Raw genomic sequence first — 19,007 nt, 5'->3', positions numbered from 1 at the left:
TCTCGGTCTCTGAAGTTTTTATAGCAACTCTATCCGCCACTCTCTTGGTTCTGGGGTAAAAAGTTGCGACAAAATCAAATCCACCACGCCGGGAAGTGTTGCTTGCAGGCATTTTCCCTTAAAAAAAGAAAAAAAAAAATCAACTGACTAAAATGGGTCAAACTGAGACAAGGGGGGACCAACAGGAGGCTGTGAGGCACTTTGTTTTACCACGGTTAGCACGTAACAAACAGCTCATTTGTTCAAGCGAGCGAGCTACAGCTAATAAATCACACTGTGTGTGTTTGCGTGCGCGTGTACGACCGACGGTGTGCTTTCTATCGATCAAGGACGAGTAGAACATGGAGGGGCCGAAGGGGAGCACACCACTCAGATGCAAACATCGCATGTAAAACTCATCTTTTGCAGTTTTCCGTCCAGTCCGTTAGTCGGCTAAACACACAACAAACAGCAAACATATTCCTTGCATGCTGGCCGTGCCTCCTCAAATAAGAGAATAATCTTCCTAATTCCCCTGGTGAAGATACCAGAAAGGCAATTACACCCAAGTATGCTTCCTCTCGTTCTTCCCCCTCCGCTCTCTTTTGCTCTCTCTCTCTCTCTCTCTCTCTCTCTCTCTCTCTCTCTCTCACTCATATTTCTATCACCCTGTAACATGCTTTGAGTGTTTTTAATGGCTATCTCCTTAACATGTCCATTCTCCTGGGCAGTGTTGAGTGGGCTCATCCTGAGTCAGGATGTAAAAACCTTTTTTATCCCAAAATGAAGAAATATTTATGTTATGTCAAGAAAAAAAAAGTACAGATGAAGAAGAAGACCAGAGGACAAGCAGATGACACCCAGCCCCCAACAACTGTCATAAAAGACTCCCATGGAGAAATAAGCCTTTATTGCTTTTTTCTCCCCCTATCTTTCCTGCACATCTGTGTGGTCATATGAGCAAACCACTCCCTGCCCGGCAGGGACAAAACAACACTTTTTTCTTTTCCCCGGACCCCCCCAAAAAAGTAATTTATTCAAAGAACACCCTTCCTACCTGGTGAGTGGAAGTCATCCCAAGTTCACGGTCCGCTAAAAGGTAACGAAAAGTGCTCGGCACATCCCCATTCAAGTGGCCTACTTCCTTTTCAGTCAAAGTGAGCGTCGGGGGAGGCTCGGCTGTGGCTGTGTGCGATTGTGTCAGTGTGGGCTCAGCCAACAAGAGAGAGAATAGAAAAGAGAAGGATGGAGAGAAGAGGATGGGAGGGGGGCAAGGAATTAGAGGGAGGGGAGAGCAAATGCCCGCCAGGCGAAGAAGGTGGACTCATGAGTCTTTGTAACGGGAAGAGACAGTTAAACACCTAGAGGAAAAAGTGTATATGTGTTTTATGTTATGATGCCAACTGGTCCAGAATGAACTCAGTTGGACGTATTCCCAAGCGGATACAGTATCGGTCTATCTATTGGAGGCTTTTTTTCTATCACCACTATTTATAAGATTTACATTAACAGCACTGGTAATTACCACCATCATTTTTTTATGTTGATGTAATAGTCATGACACCACTATGTAGAAGTGAAATAACTCAAATAATAATAATACTGAAATACTGTATCATTATATTTGTTGTTCAGCTAAAATTTGTGCGGAAATAGATGAATTCAGTTTGAAATATCTGCTTTACTCTAAAAAATGTCAAGACCTCGTTGAAATGAAAAGTCCATGTTAAAAAAAAAAGTCAATGTTAGGTGAATTCAATGTCATTTGTTCACAAAAAAAAAGGAATACTATAGTAATACAGTCAGAAGAGGCACGACTGGTTGCACTGTTGGCCTCACAGTTCTAAGGAGGCAGATTGAATCCCGGTCCCGCCTGTGTGGAGTTTGCATGTTCTCCCCGTGCCTGTGTGGGTTTTCTCCGGGCACTCGGGTTTCCTCCTACATCTCAAAAACATGCAACATTCATTGGAGACTTTAAATTGCCCCTAGGTTTGATTGTGAGTGCGGCTGATTGATCGTTTCTATGTGCCCTGCGATTGGCTGGTAACCAGTTCAAGGTGTACCTGGCTCCTGGCCGAAGACAGCTGGGATAGACTCCAGCACTCCCGTGACCCTTGTGAGAATAAGCGGCTCAGGTAATGGATGGATGGATTGATAGATAATAAAGTCAAAGGGCTCATTTTTCAGACGGGACATTTGCAGTGGAGCCTAAATCCTGGTGTATCCTGATTTTCGTGCAAACACAAGACTTGCATTGGCAGAGCAGTCTACACCAACCTGGGCTTTCAAACACAATGAGGGTGTGACCCTTGATATGCGACCCATGGGGCGGGGGCACACGAACGATCAGGGGTGGGGATAAATACTGTAAATGAGGTCCAGGGACATATCTAAGTTGCAAGTGGTTATTTCCATATTTAACATGAGTAATCACTCAGATTGTCTGTTGCCACAGCGGCCAAACCAGCGACAATGCTGCAGTCGCACATGGATCGCTGCAATTATACAGTGTCCTCTTTGGTACAGAGATGTCGCCATGTGAGATTCACTGCACCGAATGAGAGGGGCCGCTTTGGTTGGCAGTCAATGAAATCGGCTGTAGACAAACCCACAGTGGCGCCAACTCTCAGTGGTATTGTATAATAAATTTGCTTCACACTGTATGTACATGCAAGCAGGCTTTCTGCAGCAAAGTGTATTTCAAACTTTTACCTAGGGGAAACCAAGCTCAATATTTAGCATGAATACATTACAAAGCAGTATTAGGACCACACTGAAAAGAAAAAGAATGATCATATTGCCATATGACTACGAATAAAAACCGAAAACAGATGCGTATGATTATAATGCTGCAAATTGCTGTTCTGTTGCATAACAGCACGTTATAATACAACCTGCTGCAGTAAACGCCTCATTATTTCTCTGGTTGTCGTCTGGGCCAGGGTACTTATACTGCACAGTATATTGAGCGACTATATATAAATATAGCCGCTCAATATATACATCGAGAGAGAGAGAGAGAGGAGAGAGAGAGAGGAGAGAGAGAGAGAGAGAGAGAGAGAGAGAGAGAGAGAGAGAGATATCTTTGCACAGTATAATTGCACTGAGTCATAGGTTGCCAGAATGTTCTTGACATGAATGGCCTATTCTGGTCTAGTGTAAACAAAGCATCAGTGAAGGCCATCGCAGCACTTTCAAGCGCTGCGCCTTGTCACTTCAGTATAGTTTGGTATGCTAATTTTATGCATCAAGTTGTGAATGGTACCGAAACTCAACTTTCGACCATTCCTTCTTTGAGGTACCAACTACAGATGGGGCACCAGATCATTTGATCTCCCCGAGGTGACAAGCCGCTGATAAGCTGTCAGCCTCGGAGGAACCTTCAAGAAGATGGAACACTGCGATATTTGTCATGGTTACATTCATGCAATGCGGCTTTGAGAGAATCAGAGCAGACAATAATAATATATTACAGCAAAACTGACTTCTTTGCACTAACAACCCTCTGCAGTGATGCAATGCAACATTTATGAGAATAACTGCAGATGCCCAACAATGCATTTGGATCACCAACAAAACACTATTTACAGTAAAGAAAACAAGTATTTGAACACCCTCCTATATTCCATGTTCTCCCACTTAGAAATAATGGAGGGTTCTGAAATTTTCATCGTAGGTGCATGTCCACTGTGAGAGAGATAATCTAAAAATAAAAATCCAGAAATCCCAATGTCTGACTTTTTAACGATTTATTTGTGTGATACACCCGCAAATAGGTATTGGAACACCTGGAGAAAACCACTATTAAGATTTGGTACAGTAGCCTTTGTTTGCAATTACAGAGGTCAAACGTTTCCTGTAGTTGGTTTGGTTTTGCATACACTGCAGGAGGGATTTTGGCCCACTCCTCCACGCAGATCTTCTCTAGATGAGACATGTTTCTGGGCTATCACTGAGAAATACGGAGTTTCAGCTCCCTCCAAAGATTTTTGATTGGGTTTAGGTCTGGAGACTGGCTAGGCCACGGCAGAACCTTTATATGCTTCTTACGGATCCACTCCTTGGTTTTCCTGGCCGTGCGCGACCACTCATTGTCATGTTGAAAAACCCAGCCACGACCCATCTTCAATGGTCTGACTGAGGGAAAGAGGTTGTTCCCCAAAATCTCACAATACATGGCCGCAGTCATTCTCTCCTTAATACAGTAAAGACATCGTGTTCCATGTGCAGAAAAACACCCAAAGCATGATGCTACCATCCCCATGCTTCACAGTAGGGATGGTGTTCTTGGGATGGAACTCATCGTCCGTCTTCCTCCAAACACGGTGAGAGGAATTATGACCAAAAAGTTCAATTTTGGTCTCATCTGACCACAAAACATTCTCCCATGACTCCCCTGTATCATCCAAATGGTCAATGGCAAACTTAAGATGGGCCTTGACATGTGCTGGTTTAAGCAGGGAACCTTCTGTGCCATGCATGATTTCAAACCATGACGTTTTAGTGTATTACCAACAGTCACCTTGAAAATGGTGGTCCCAGCTCTTTTCACGTCATTGACCAAGTCCTGTCCTCCATTCCTTGGTTGATTCTTCACCTTTCAACGGATCATTGAGATCCCACGAGGTGATATCTTGCATGGGGCTCCACTCTGATTGAGATTGACCGTCATGTTAAGCTTCTTCCATTTTCTAATTATTGCTCCAACGGTGGATCTTTTTTCACCAAGCGGCTTTGCAATTTCTCCGTAGCCCTTTCCAGCCCTGTGGAGTTGTACAATTTTGTCTCTGGTGTCTTTGGACAGCTCTTTGTTCTTGGGCATGTTACAAGCTTGAGTCTTACTGATTGTATGGGGTGGTCAGGTGTTTTATGCAGTTAACGACCTCACACAGGTGCATCTGATTCAGGATAATACATGGAGTGGAGGTGGACTTTTAAAGGCAGACTAACAGGTCTTTGAGGGTCAGAATTCGAGCTGATAGGTTTTGAAACACTTTTTTTGCAGCTTTATCACACAAATAAATCGTTACAAAAACCATACATTGTGATTTCTGGATTTTTCTTTTTAAATTATCTCTCTCACAGTGGACATGCACCTACGATGAAAATTTCAGACCCCTCCATGATTTCTAAGTGGGAGAACTTGCAATATAGCAAGGTGTTCAAATTCTTATTTTCTTCACTGTAATTGATACTTAGTGAAGCACTACAATTACAATGGCCCTCTTTCAAATGGAAAAAAAAGTAAATATTTATCACTGATCAAGAACGCCACCAAAATTATAGTTTCATTAATGCTCCCTTAGACTCGTAAGAGTGAGCTTTGTGACCCACTACACTATAAATGGGCTATATTCATATTCTAGATACAAGAAAATCCCAGACCCACACAGCAAGCACTTTACATAGGATAAAAGAAAGTTAGCTAATTGAACCACTGTACTACTAAAGGCCCAAATCAACAAAGGTGAAAAATAAATCCAAGAGTTGGAACCTATCTGGATCCACAACAAAATAGTTTCTTCTGTGACCCACTCCTTTGCAAAGGATATTAAAGAGTCAGCTACTCTAAGCAAATCATTACACTACTTATAGCCCACAGCAAGAAAGGTGGTTGAATAAATCCCAGATTCACACATTAATCAAGATCCACGCTTAAGAGTTTTTGTTATAAGCTGTTACCTTACAATGAATTTTAGAAAGTCAGCTGGAAGAATAACTATGACAGAGAACCCGCGATTGGGTGGCAAACAGTTCAGGGTGTACTCTGCGTCCTGCATGATGGCAGCTGGGATAGGCTCCAACACCAGGACTGTCGTGAGGCAAAGCGGCTCAGAAAACTGATGGATGGATGGATGGATATCACCATGACCATATGGCAAGACCATATGGCTAATGAATCCTGGATTCACACTTTTTCTAAGTTTTACGTCAAAACACAGGTTTCTTCTTTGTCATGCGATATTTGACGAAAGTGGTTCTAGAGTCAGCTACATCGACCACGGCACTACCAATGGCGATGTTCCCTGCATACGCCACAATTTTGTGATTTTTTTTTTCCCCCCGTCACAACCTATTCAGTCAGATATTAAAGCAAAATATGGAATAGTCACACACACACAAAAAAACACTTTTGGTCACATTTTGTTAAAACTGACAGTAGTGGACAAGTGAAAATATCCGGGCAAAGCTCAGTTCAGCAAGCTCTTGAATCGCCAGATAATGGGTCAGTTATGAGTCCGCAAGTCCAAAGAATGATTGACACCCCATCAGTAAGTCTCTGATTGGATGTTTTGGCGTGGTTTCTTGCAAATCAAATTAGAGGCACAAGATGGTGCCATAGAGGGCTGTTTTTTTTCCCCCCACAATAGTTTTATTCACATACTACTGTCAGTTCATGCAGACAGTTTTAACAAATATGAAAAAAGTCTAACATTGCTTTAAAGGAAATCCTGCAACAAATGAAAAAGTGAAATCCAGTTTTCTAATATTTAAATTTTTTCACACAAAGTACAACTAAACTCACAAGAACACATTCTCAATGGTGTCCAGTGACGCTCCACGTGTGATTTCTGCTGCCAATTATTTATCAGGGAACCTGACAAGTGATAAGACATTTCCTGCACAAATTGATTGCGCAATTTGTAAAAAATATAAAAAATAAAATAAAAATCCTCTATGAAAAAGACAGCCAAGGTGCAGTGTGCCATGCAGTTCCAGTTATAGCTTCAACAGACATTATAGTCCAACATGCCCGCATTTCCACACAATAACATTGTCATTGTAACAGCACCACAAAAGGTAAGACATTACCTTAGACACGGGCATCTGGATACACAGCTGGCTGGCATGCAAAGAAGACACACAGACACACAAATACATATACACACTGATGTGCAGCTAATCCAACGCCTCTGTTGTGTGCTTCCCTTCTCTGATGTGCTTCTGGGCTTCTTGTCGGCTTGTCGCCGGCTCAGCCGTGGGGATCGTACCAATGTGTGCACAAGCGATAGTGAGAGAGAGAGAGAGAAGAGAGAGAGAGAGAGAGTGTGCAGTAAAGCCAAATGGAGATTGGAGGGTGGGATGCGATGGGGCATTTGGTGAAGGACAGAGCAGACGGAATGAATAAAAAGAAGAGCAGATGACGCTGAGGTGAGCGGGGATGCTTAACCGTGTTGTAAACACAAGAGCGAAGGTTATTAAAAGATCAAAAAGCTCAAAGTAACTCTGGTGAGCAAAGCATCCAAGTGTCCTTCCTTCTGTCTCTCTGCCTCCTTCTCGGCGAGCTATTTTTAGAAGTTATAAATCAAAGCCGTGAATCAAAATCCACGGAAGAGCATGATGTTACGGCGGCCGCTGCATCTTTAACACCCCACGAGACGCACGTGTGTGTGACCCTGACCTGAGAGTTTGGTGCACATGCTCTCCATCAGACCTTATCTAATCGCATCATGCGCTGGTATACAACGGGCTATTTTAAATATAGTCACTTACACAGTGACCGCCATGTCAGACTGAAACCATCTGCAACGTTGACATTGAAAAATAAAAATGGGAAAAAAGTAGAGTCAACTATTTCTTTTGCTTGCACTTTGCATTTACTCTTAATTAATGCCAACATGTTCTTGATTTCAGTGGAACCCCTAATGTCTATCCATAATCCGTTCTGAGACACTAGCCGTGTTATAGTTTGCGACAGGTTGGACCAAAGCACCAAAAGGAGGCAGGCAAGGCAGAACTTAATACAAGCCTGAATAACTGGACAAGACTGAAGGGACTGTAGTGAACTGATTGGTTGACATAAGGTTGAGGGTTGATGAGAACCCAACCAGAAGGCAAGACACAGGAAAACATGACAAAGAGACAACTCAACACCATCAAAACCACATCGACCAGTTGGTTATTTCAAAACCATTTTCCCCAAAATGGGAAAATGGAAACTATTCATTTCAACATCAAACTATTGCCAAGACCTTCGTCAACTGTTATTAAATCGAGGGCACTTATAAAGCACTTTAACTACACTATCATAGTGCCCAATGCACTTTAAAGATGCTCACACATTCACTCATTAAAATTAGAAGGTTTCTAATGCGTGTATAAGTACGATGAAAGGGTGTATATTATACATGAATAAGTTTGTAGAAGTGATAATTTGAAAATGTAGACACAAGCAGGAATTTGTATAAATGAAGCATCTCATATTGATTTTTGTCCATTTTCTAATTACAGTCAGAAATCATTAACATGGTCAGTGTCTTCATATACAGTAAGTACATCTCATTCACTGGCAGGCCTCCATGTCAACATGGATATTTAAAGGTCAAGTGTCATGAAATGGATGATTTTTAGTATGTTATTAATGAAAAACAGCAGCCGGTATGGACCCATCCGGATTTTCACCACAAACATTTTGACGTATATGGCTTTTTGTAACTCCCGGCATGAAAATCCTCTCGAGGGATTTGTTTTTGAGAAGCAAAAAGTGACGTAAATGGCAGGACCGCCCTTAAGTGGACTCGTTTGTTTCTATTAGTTTTACCTCCGCGAAGGTACCTCGTTGTTCCTTCGTGTTAGCCAAAATGCCGGCTCGTTGCAATGCTGGACATTGCTTGAACACTCGGGAGGATGGATTTACCCTTCATAAGTTTGCAAGAGACCCCGTTTGTCGTAAAAAATAGATTGCATGGGTGCAAAGGACGAGAGGTTCGTGGGTTCCAAATGACAGGTAGGTGCGCATACAGCTACTAAAAAAAAAAAATAATAGGTTGGGGCGGACCACATAATCAGTCTCTCGTGTAACAAAAGATCCGCGTACGTATGACAGGCGCGCTAAATGTGTCAAAGTGCGTATCGGGCTCGCCCACGAAGGCTACGGTGTCGGCTCGCACACGAAGGCTGCTGTGACAGCTCGCCAGCGAAGTCTGCCACATCGTGCCTTGCGGATCAGTACGGCATTGGGCAGGCTGGCTCATACATACTCCCTGGGAGTCTGTCGCCGCTGCTACAGTATGTATGAGCCAGCCTGGCGGAAGCCATGCTCGTCCAAGAGGCACGACGCGGCACCCTTCGCCGACCAAACCGCCTCCCTTTTCGATCCACTTCCGCGGTGGGGATGAGCCATCGCGGCCCGGCGCCATGATAAGGCACCCCGGCCGACAAGGCAAGGGCCAGCAGCCGGCTCAGCCTTGCTGACAAGGTCGGTGGGCGGCTCGGCCTTCCGCCAGGCTAGCTCATCAAAAGGGAGGCGGTTTGGCCGTGATCGCACATCATCTTAATATGGCTCGAAACAATAGTGTACTATTGCTCTGGTAACTTCTCTCGGTTGTGTGATGTTCTCTTCTTTGAAAAGAGCTTCCTTGTCAGAAAGCGTGTGTTCGTTTCCCATAGTAGGGTCCACAGTGCGTTTTCAATGGCGAATATCCGGGGTGACGTCACGGACAGGAGATGCAGCCAATATGGCGACCACTTGCATGTCGTCGAATGACACTTCCGCAACTTTAAAATTTAAAAATTTATTTTTTCGTGTAGACATTGAAGCGAAAAATTTTATATGTATTTTTCATTACAATATCTATTTTAGAAAGTTTATAGGGATGACACTTGACCTTTAACTAAAAATTGTACTGGTAAGTAAATGATTGAAAACAAAAATTTCTTATGTACTCAATGCAAATGTATTCAACTTCAAAGTTAAATACAAATGAACTTGTACTTTTACTTAAATATAGTGTCGTGTTGAACAAAAATTTAGGTTAAAATTTGTATACTTCATATTTTTAATTCAATGATTCCCTTGAGGAGCGCAAGAGGGAGCCCGCGGACCATGAGCGATACTTGCACTACACTTTGTGTATCGCTGCTTTCAATAAACATTTCTACTCACATTCACACCTAAGGGTCTTCGGTGTACCTAACTTGCACGTTTGTTTGTATTTCATTTGATAATTTCATACATGAAACTTTAAATTTTGGAGAAATATATACAGTATATACTGTATTTTGGGAGTTTTCAAGATTTTCATATCTGGTCATTTAAAGCAGTTCACTGGCCATTATGCTTTGTTGACGTCATACTTAGTATCTAAATAAATCAATACATTTGTTTAACAATAATGACTCACATGTTTAATGAGTCATGTGTGCGGAAATTCCTATGTTACAATATGCTCCACTTCCTGTTCTATGGTTGCTGTCACACTTTTCCTGGAAATCTTCTATCACAAAATTAACCAAAGAAAAAGAAGTGAAGTCTCAAGAGATTTGTTTAAGTCCCACATGACATGCTGAGCATTTTATGCAACGTGTAAATGCCGCGTTGCACTGATCTAGCTCAAATTCGATTATTCGCGCTCAATAGCATGCTTGGCGTGGCTTCGTGGTTTTTTTTTTTTTTCAGGGTGAAGAATACATGCACTTGAAATTGAAAGTAGATGTATCTTGTGCTCGACAACACCCTCTCGAGGTGGAGTCGGCGTGGCTGCCGCCCGAGTCCACCCCGCTCTGTTACACAACACACTTATGAATAGTTAAAGTCGAGCTAAAATAAAGCTAAACGCCAGCCCGCCGAGGGGAGGCTATTAAAGTTTAAAGATGGCCGGGGGGGAATTAATGCACTGCAGGCTGGTGGGTAACAACATTGCTGTGCAGTTTTGGTGTGTGCGTGTGAGCATTTTTAGGAAAAGCTAAACAGGACGAGAGCATACTGTAAGTGGGCCAAATGAGCAGAGAGATGTTCCAGGAGATAACGGATGTGCTTCGAACGCTGCGAGGCAAACGAGAGACAAAACATTAACCGGGATGGCCATTTTTTTCAATAACCAAATATGCTTGCACCTTATGTAACCCATGACATGTTCTCACTCATGTGTCATGTTGCGCTGAACCTACTTTGCTCTCACTTACTAGCTACATCCATGACAATAAGAGGTTGAGGTTAACCTTCCTTAATTCGTTTTCATTTTTGTAGCTGTAATGTTTGTTGTTTTCATTTGTGTGCATTTTTATCAGGTAATACGAAATTAAATGTTCTGTTTTCTTGTCGAATACGAACTGCTATTGGTCTGTTTGCTTTGACTTGCGGCCACGAACTTGCGATACGAGTGGCAGTAGACTCAGTTTTACGCATTTCACAATAAGGAGCAGTTTGGCAAATATTGTAGGATTCATCCCAAAAAAAAAAAAAAAGGCTTCAAATGTTTAATGGTACTCCCATTCCTAATTTGCTGTCTCACTAAATATAAAGCAAGGTTAGCATCGATCAATGAGGGTTTAAAGCAATGTATTTTTTAACACAATAGCCACAAGCATATATTCTTAATCCTGTACAAAAAGGGACTAATTTTACAGTATGAGTCATTTTTAGAAGTACAAGAAGTTGATCCTTTGTTTTGGTCTGCATGTCTGTATTATACTCCCTCCTGGTGGCCAATGCGGGTACATCAGATGGAGCAGCACAATTAATTGGATTGTTAAATTTATGATACACAAACTATTTAATTTTTTATATTCTACCTACTGACATTATTACTATATATGTATTCTTTTTAATAAATTAAAATGTGGTAATTTTTCCTGATTGAAAAACAACATTGTTTTTTGGGTGGGGGGGTATTTAGAGATAAATGGCATTTCCATTCATTTCATATGAGATACGCACAATCACAGAATAGTTTAAACTCAAATCTCAAGGCATCACTGTAATTTTCTTTTTGTATGAGGGTTATGTATGCTTTTTTACTATACTTTTTCTATGTTTAATTTTCATCTACTATATTTTGTATTTTTTTGTGTAATGTTATGTATTTTTCATCAATTCCTCTACTTTTTCTAATATTGTAGATTTTTATTTGTTCGGTATTTTTCTTGTATTTTTTTCCATCAAATATTATTTGTGAATTTCTGTACGATCGTGAAGGTGAATATTTTTGTCTGAAATGTTTTTTTCTAATATTTGTGAAGTTTTCCTCTCGGATATTTTGTATTTCTGTGTATTATTTTAGTATCTGTATTAAGAAACTGAAGATGAACACTGCATGTACAAAATTTCTTATCTTGGCACTGATCTTTTTTTTTAGTGACTATCCAATATTTGTATTTTATTTTAGGAAACAAGACCTGCAGACACAACTGTAACAGTTTCAATCGGCTGAATTATGTGATAAATGTTTTTCCACATTGCACCCAAAATGGTTGCTCCCTACCCACCAGCTGAAAATCACTGCGTTAAAGCAAATCATGTACTGCAGGTTTCTTCCTAAAATATTTACAATTATTGCAAATTGTCTTGTACTTTTAATAATGTTGAGATATTGCAAGAAGTTCTTTTGTCACAGAAGTCTTTAAAAAAAATTTTTGTTTTAGCTGTTTTCGAAACTGGCTATCCATGAAATTGTTGTGTACAGTTGAACCACACTATTTGCAAGGGAAATGGACATGGCCTGACCACAATTAGAGGAAATATGTCAATAATTGACATTAATTGCTATGGGTGGAAAAATGCAGACAAGCAGAGGATCGGGTTAAAAACAAAACGGGGGGAAATGCGGGCAATAGGGAAAAAAATACCACCAGTATGCACCGTATACAGGCATGCAATAATAAGATTAGGCATTTGTACATTTATATGGTCTCATAGTTATCATGGCCCTCAAGGCGACAAGATTGAGTTTGACACCACTTACATACACTACATGCCGACGACTAATGTATTTTCGTGGTGGATTAGCGGCTAATGCTGACCAGATGACAAAGTATTATTAAAATATGCACATGGATGCTTCACAAATGTCAGGATGGCAAGTGTTAAGTTGCATCGAGAACTACTTCTCCATCCAGCATAACACTACTCACTACTGATGTCCATGTCATAAGACTACGATGGCTCCTCTTGTCATGATCCTGCCGCTCCAGCCCGGGCTGTGCGGGTGCCAGCGCGGTTGCGCTGATTGGGAGGCACACACCTGCGCCTAATGCGGGCTGATTATCCAGCGTATTTATATGACCCCCGATGGCAACTGGTCCGGGCCAGTGCGTTGAGCTTCATGTCCTGTTCGAGTGCTCCGGTATCCCTGATCGACAACCCGTGTGTACCGACCTCCGTCCGTTCTCCGACCAACCTTGTAAGCCTGACTCCTTTGATACTTCTGCCTGCTTTGATCGTTCTCCTGTGTACCGACTCCTGCCTGCCCGCTCACCTGCTCTCTTCGTCCGACGTCCTGACTACCGCTGCTGCACCCGACTGTCTGCCCGATCCCCGACCTCAGAATAATAAACGTTTCTCCCCGGACTACCTTGCATCGTCCGAGTCCTGCATTTGGGTCCTACTCCCGTTCCAATGGGACGTGACACCTCTAGTTATTCATAATTACTAACTTGCACAATAGAAAAATAAACAAAATCAAGAAACAAAAAGCTCATGGCCAGCTTTTATACGCAAGGGCTCATGCTCAAGCGCAAAATGCATGACATGTTTTACGTGAGCAATCATGTCCAATCAAAGTGGCTCCTCTCATTCCCTTTAAATGTGGTACAATGATAGCCTCTTATAGGAACATCGCCATGCAGAAGAGATGAGTAATCGCCATGATCCATGGGTGACTAGACCATTTTCACTGCTCTTGGCCTGTGTGGCATCAGTCAATGTTAGAATGTTTTTCCCTTATTAAACACAGAATGATCTGGTGAAAACATGCACCACGTTTGCGGACTTCAGAATCCACCAGCCTGCGTCCTTATCAAATCCACCAAAATTGCATTAGATTGGGGGTTTATTTACAGTGCCGGACTTAGACTTGGTCCCAGGTAGAATAAATTTAGACTTTATGCCACCTGATTGTCACTTTGCCGGCTGCAACACCAAGGGTACACCTTCACTGTGCCGAAACGGAGCTTGTCACAGACCCGTCTGCCAAATTGGTATAAATATGCAGTGAACCTTGGGCTTGCATGAAAATCAAGAGAGACAAGCTCAAAAACCAGAGATATTCAACAGAACAAAAAAAAAAAAAAACGTCCACACTAATCACCGGCACAAGGACACTATCAAGGTGATTGTGACTGCTCCTCTTACCAGACATTACTAACGTGTCAACTTGCAAAATAGAAATACATATATAATGATGAGGAAAAACTTAGTCAATAGAAAATTAGTAGTCCATGGTACACTCGGTCACATACTGTACATGTGCAATGTACACACACCGACTATCGTGATGGCTCTTCTTACCAGTTATTGATGACAACAGACAGGTTCCACAATAGAAATATATATATATATATATATGTGTGTGTGTGTGTGTGTGTGTGTGTGTGTGTGTGTGTGTGTGTGTGTGTGTGTGTGCATTATATTATTCATAGCATGCTCTGTTACACGACAATATGAGTGCAATTTATGTGTTACATGCTTCTATGATCATACCTCTCACCAGTTACTTATGATAACGGTCACTGTGCATCAAACAAATGAACAACAGAGCAAAGAAAATAGTCCAACCTCACTCACAAACAAGTATATGTATGAAATGCAAACTTCCAGAGGAAACCCAACACAATGCTGTGAAATAACGCAGTTCATGGTATGGTCGGTAACACACATTCCATATGATAATGTGATAATTAATGACAGCCGCTTAGAAATCAACATAATGATGGGCAAAAACTCACATTTTGGAATCAACTGTACATTGGGTTCTGGTCTATTTATTAAGTACATCCATACATCACAATATGGTGAGCAAAAAAAAAAAAAGTAGGTAGGTGGACAGTAACAACAAAAACAACACACTGGATGACCCCACGAAGCGGAAACAGATTAGATTTGTTCTCCTCCTGATTTAGCATGTAATTATGCAGCTCTGAAGTTGACTGAACACCAAAGTATTTGCCTCCGAGGTAGTGCACACAAAGGCAATCAAAAGTGAACTAATTTGTCGAGAACTAACAGTTCCTTGCCCTCGGGACAACACACATTTAGATCGAATGAGATTGTTCCTGGAAAAAAAAATGGAGGCGGGAATAGTGAAAGTGAATGATGGTCTACAGTAGTGGGCATAAGAATTGTACCAAGAAATGTAATAAATCATCATGGTTAAATGTAGACTGCTCAGACTATTTAAGACACGGACAGCAAGTCATTTCACTTTCTAATAAATCCTCAGAGGGCCACTTTAGAAAGAAAAATAACGAGCAACAATTGAGCCCTCCGTAGAAATTGCGCAATCCGCGTCACTGACCAATCAGAGGCCAGAGATCTGCATAAACCATGCCCTTTTTGGACCTGCTGTTTTCTAAGACATCGCTGCATGGTCCAGTATAGCTTCTGTTGGCGTTTTATCGCGTATTTGGGTTCTTTAACAATAGATATGGTTAAGAGATGTAGTCACGGACTTTATAATAATGACGACAGGTATCCTGAAAGGCTAGTTGGTGGAGTTCAATTCGTACCCTTTCCAAAACCGAAGACCCAGTACGAAAAATGTCTTTGATGGATCAAACTTTGTGGAAGACCACATCATCAACTGAATCCATCTAAAATCAACCGGAACAGAAGACCGAGTACGAAAAATGTCTTTGATGGATAAAACTTTGTGGAAGACCGCATGATCAACTGAATCCATCAACCGGAACAGATATGTTTGCACGAAGGTAAGTCCGATATTTGATTTTCAATACGTCTCATATAAATGAATTAGCAGTTCTTCGCTTGCATAATATAGCTACATGTGAATGATTGACACACTTGATCTATATATATATATATATATATATATATATATATATATAAACATTGGTATGATTGTCAGTGTGACTGTTGTCTGTCTCCATGTGCCCTGCCATTGGCTGGCAACCAGTTCAGGCTGTACCTCGCCTCCTGCCCAAAACCAGCAGGGATAGGCTCCAGCACCCCGGCAACCCTCATGAGGATAAGCGGCTCAGAAAATGGATGGATACACAGGTTCCAAAGTTGTTTTTTTTTTTTTTACTATATCTCCTAGTGGGAACTTCCCACTAAATCCAAGAAAAATGACCACATGGGCCATTTTTAAAGGAAGGCTTTGTCAAAACTAACTAACATTAAAAGTTAGTAAATGAGGGTTCAGTGTTTCTTTTAATGCCAGAGTTATCCGCAGATTTCACCGAGAAACATCTCTAAATTGGAAAGGTATTATCGAAATGGGCCCGGCTGGAAAACTGACAGCCCTTCAGCTTTTGCCAACTCTGTAGTGCTGCTTCCTGTTCTGACTCCACATTGCTCGCTGATACGTTTCACCAAACACAGAATGTCCACTATCTGGCATTTTGTGGACGATTTTTGTGAAAAATAATTACAAACAATGTTCAAGCCTCTGCGCATGAGCCCGAATACACACATCCCAGCACTTGACGTGTTATTGTCACGACCCATCGATAAGGAGGGAGGACCCAAATGCAGGACTCGGGAGACGCAGAGGTAATTCGGGAAAAACGTTTATTGTTCCAAGTTCGGGGATCGGGCAGACAGTCGGGTGCAGCAGCGGTAGTCAGGACGTCGGGTGTAGAGAGCAGGTCCGCGGGCAGGCAGGAGTCTGTACACGGGAGATCGATCAAAGAAGGCAGAAGTGTCAAAGGAATCAGGCTTACGGGGTCGGTCGGAGAACAGGCGGAGGTCGGTACACACGGGTTCTCGATCAGAGATACGGGAGTGGAGGAACGGGGCATGAGTTGCAACGATCTGGCCAAGGACCAGTTGTTCCCAGGGTCCTATATATACTGGGTGTCATTAGAGTTCATGAGGCGCAGGTTTGTGTCTACTGATTGGCTGGCCACGCCCAGCCCGGGCTGGAAGCCAGAAGCATGACAGTTTTAGAGGGGGCGTGGCACTAACGACGAACAATAACAGTCCCATTATATGGACCGCGGAGATTTGATGCTTTTCTGAGTTGGTTTCAATGTAGAGATTAGCAACAGCAAGTGTTGCCTGAGTTTTTTTTTTTTTTTTTTTACCCCAAGCAGCAAGCCTTCTCAACGACTGGCAGCAGCGGCGGTGGGGGTTCGAGGGCATGCGCGGATCACTGTAAATAGTAACCGGGGAGTGTTGTGTTCTGAGAGCTAGCAAAGCGTGTTGATGCTTCGTGTTATTACTATAACGACCATTGAGCAAACAAAATAAAAATATCAATGTACAATGTTCAAGCGCTTGAGCCAGAACACACACAAGGGGAATTTGATGTGTTGGGAGGGACGTGGCGCTGACGAGGAACAACAACAGTCCCATGAAATGGACCGCACAGATTTGATCCTTTTCTGAGAAGTTGGTTTAGATGTAGAGAATATAGAGCAGGTGGCCAGACTTTTTTTTTTTTAACTCAGAGTTGTACTTTTCAAGCAGCAAAGCTTCTTGCGATCCACTGGCGGCGGAAGGCTGTTGCACGAGCGGATCGCCGTAAATAGTAACCGGGAAGTGTTTCACGTATATATCCATCCATCCATTTTCTTGGCCGTACGATGGTCGAAGGTGTGCTGTAGCCTGTCCCAGCTGTCAACGGGCAGGAGGCAAGTTTACACACACGCAGACACTGGGAGAACATGCAAACTCCACACATGGAAGTCCGGGATTGAACAGCTGCGCCACCCTCAAAAAGTATGTTGTTGCTTTACCGTACCAGCACGAGAGGCTATAACATAGCGGCTAATAACCAGTAATGATTAAATGCATGCAAATTTCCCCGCTGATGAATGAGCTTCAACTGTGACAGCCACAGCTTTATCCTGTCAGGTTGACCCTACGGGAGGTTAAAGGAGGACAAATTTGGGTGCATTTTCTCAGTTTAGGTGAAGAACAAGTCGGCATCATGGCTCAGGTAGAACGAAGGGGCTGCAATGCTAAGCATCGGCGACATCAGGGGTGCAGTCGACGATGTTTCTTCTGCGTATGGCTCTGAAAGCTGGCACATTTCCAGATTTTGCTTAGATTTCAAATATGTTCTTTGTTTTTAATTTTTATTTTCAATTAATGTCCAAACTATATGTAATAATATTACTTCACATTTGAGGGTTTATTGTACATATGAATTTTGGGGAGTCTTCCTTTAAGCTCCATTGTTCTGACAATTTTTTTCAATGTAATTTCTGATTTCTCAATTTTTAACTCAACTTACTCTCTTGCACTCTACACTTGTCTCTGTGCAGTCAGTTTCCATTTCCATTTTCCAAGCCGCTTATACTCACAAGGGTCGTGGGAGTGCTAGAGTCAGTGATTTCAGTACCTACTGTCTGCAATGCAGATTTGACTGGCTGAATACACTCACATGTGATCGGTGGACGTAGTTCATCAATCCCGTAAAGCTTGAAATATGCTGTTTTAAACCATCATTTTTTGGCTATGGGGTGGGTCCATTTGGGTACGGACCGCGAGTTAGTGATCTCTGATTTAAACGATATCAGAACAATTGAGCAATTGAGTCAACTGTTTAGCTCCGTAGCACAGCAGCTAGTTTGCTCGTGGGCTAGCAAATATACTCTTCCTAAAATGTCCCAGTTGTTTGCATCTACTGAGCCAAAGCTGGTCCGCTAGCGGCTCGCTGTGTTGGAGAAAATCTATGGAGTCCGGAAAACAAAGTCTCCATTCTCATGATGGAACGATTACTCGCCCTACATTTCTTCTGATTGGCTGGCACAAAGACGGGACTCATACTTGATTCCCTGAAGCACTTCAGCAATACATACACACACACACACACACGCACGCACACATGCATAAGGTTTGTTTGAGCAACTTTTGCTCATCATTTTTTAATTTGAGCAGAAACTTTCTAATTTTGAGGAGAAATTGTTTTTTTCCATTTTGAACCAAAGGAACCCAAAACAAGGATTTTCTGAAGCAATAAAAATGTAGGGCTGCAGCTACTAGATATTTTAGTCATCGATCAATCAATTATTTGGATAAATTATATTTTTGCTTGTCTCAAGAGCTATTTTAGCACAAAAGAGAAAATAAAATTTCATTTAATAATGTACAGCTAATTGGCTCTCTTTTTTATACAACCATT

The 19,007-nt window shown here is 42.0% G+C and overlaps 1 protein-coding gene across 17 annotated transcripts in view; it reads right to left on the bottom strand.

Annotated features, from left to right (window-relative positions):
- The window catches only part of rgs3a (regulator of G protein signaling 3a), a 147,671-nt gene that overhangs the window by 56,702 nt on the left and 71,962 nt on the right, over positions 1-19,007 (bottom strand). The window contains exon 1 of one of the 17 annotated variants that reach the window (XM_061847532.1): positions 6,793-6,822. The exons of 15 other annotated variants lie outside the window; for them this stretch is intronic. In XM_061847532.1, the coding sequence (XP_061703516.1) occupies positions 6,793-6,807 (15 nt within the window). In that variant the 5' untranslated portion in view covers positions 6,808-6,822. Of the gene's footprint in view, positions 1-1,036; positions 1,168-6,792; positions 6,823-19,007 lie in introns of those variants that run through there. One more of the 17 variants, XM_061847533.1, reaches the window with a different exon arrangement.

This window comes from Syngnathoides biaculeatus, chromosome 17, assembly GCF_019802595.1.
Source record: "Syngnathoides biaculeatus isolate LvHL_M chromosome 17, ASM1980259v1, whole genome shotgun sequence".
NCBI lineage: Eukaryota > Metazoa > Chordata > Actinopteri > Syngnathiformes > Syngnathidae > Syngnathoides > Syngnathoides biaculeatus.
The sequence above is the reverse complement of the archived record's forward strand: the minus strand, read 5'-3'. Positions and strand labels throughout refer to the sequence as shown.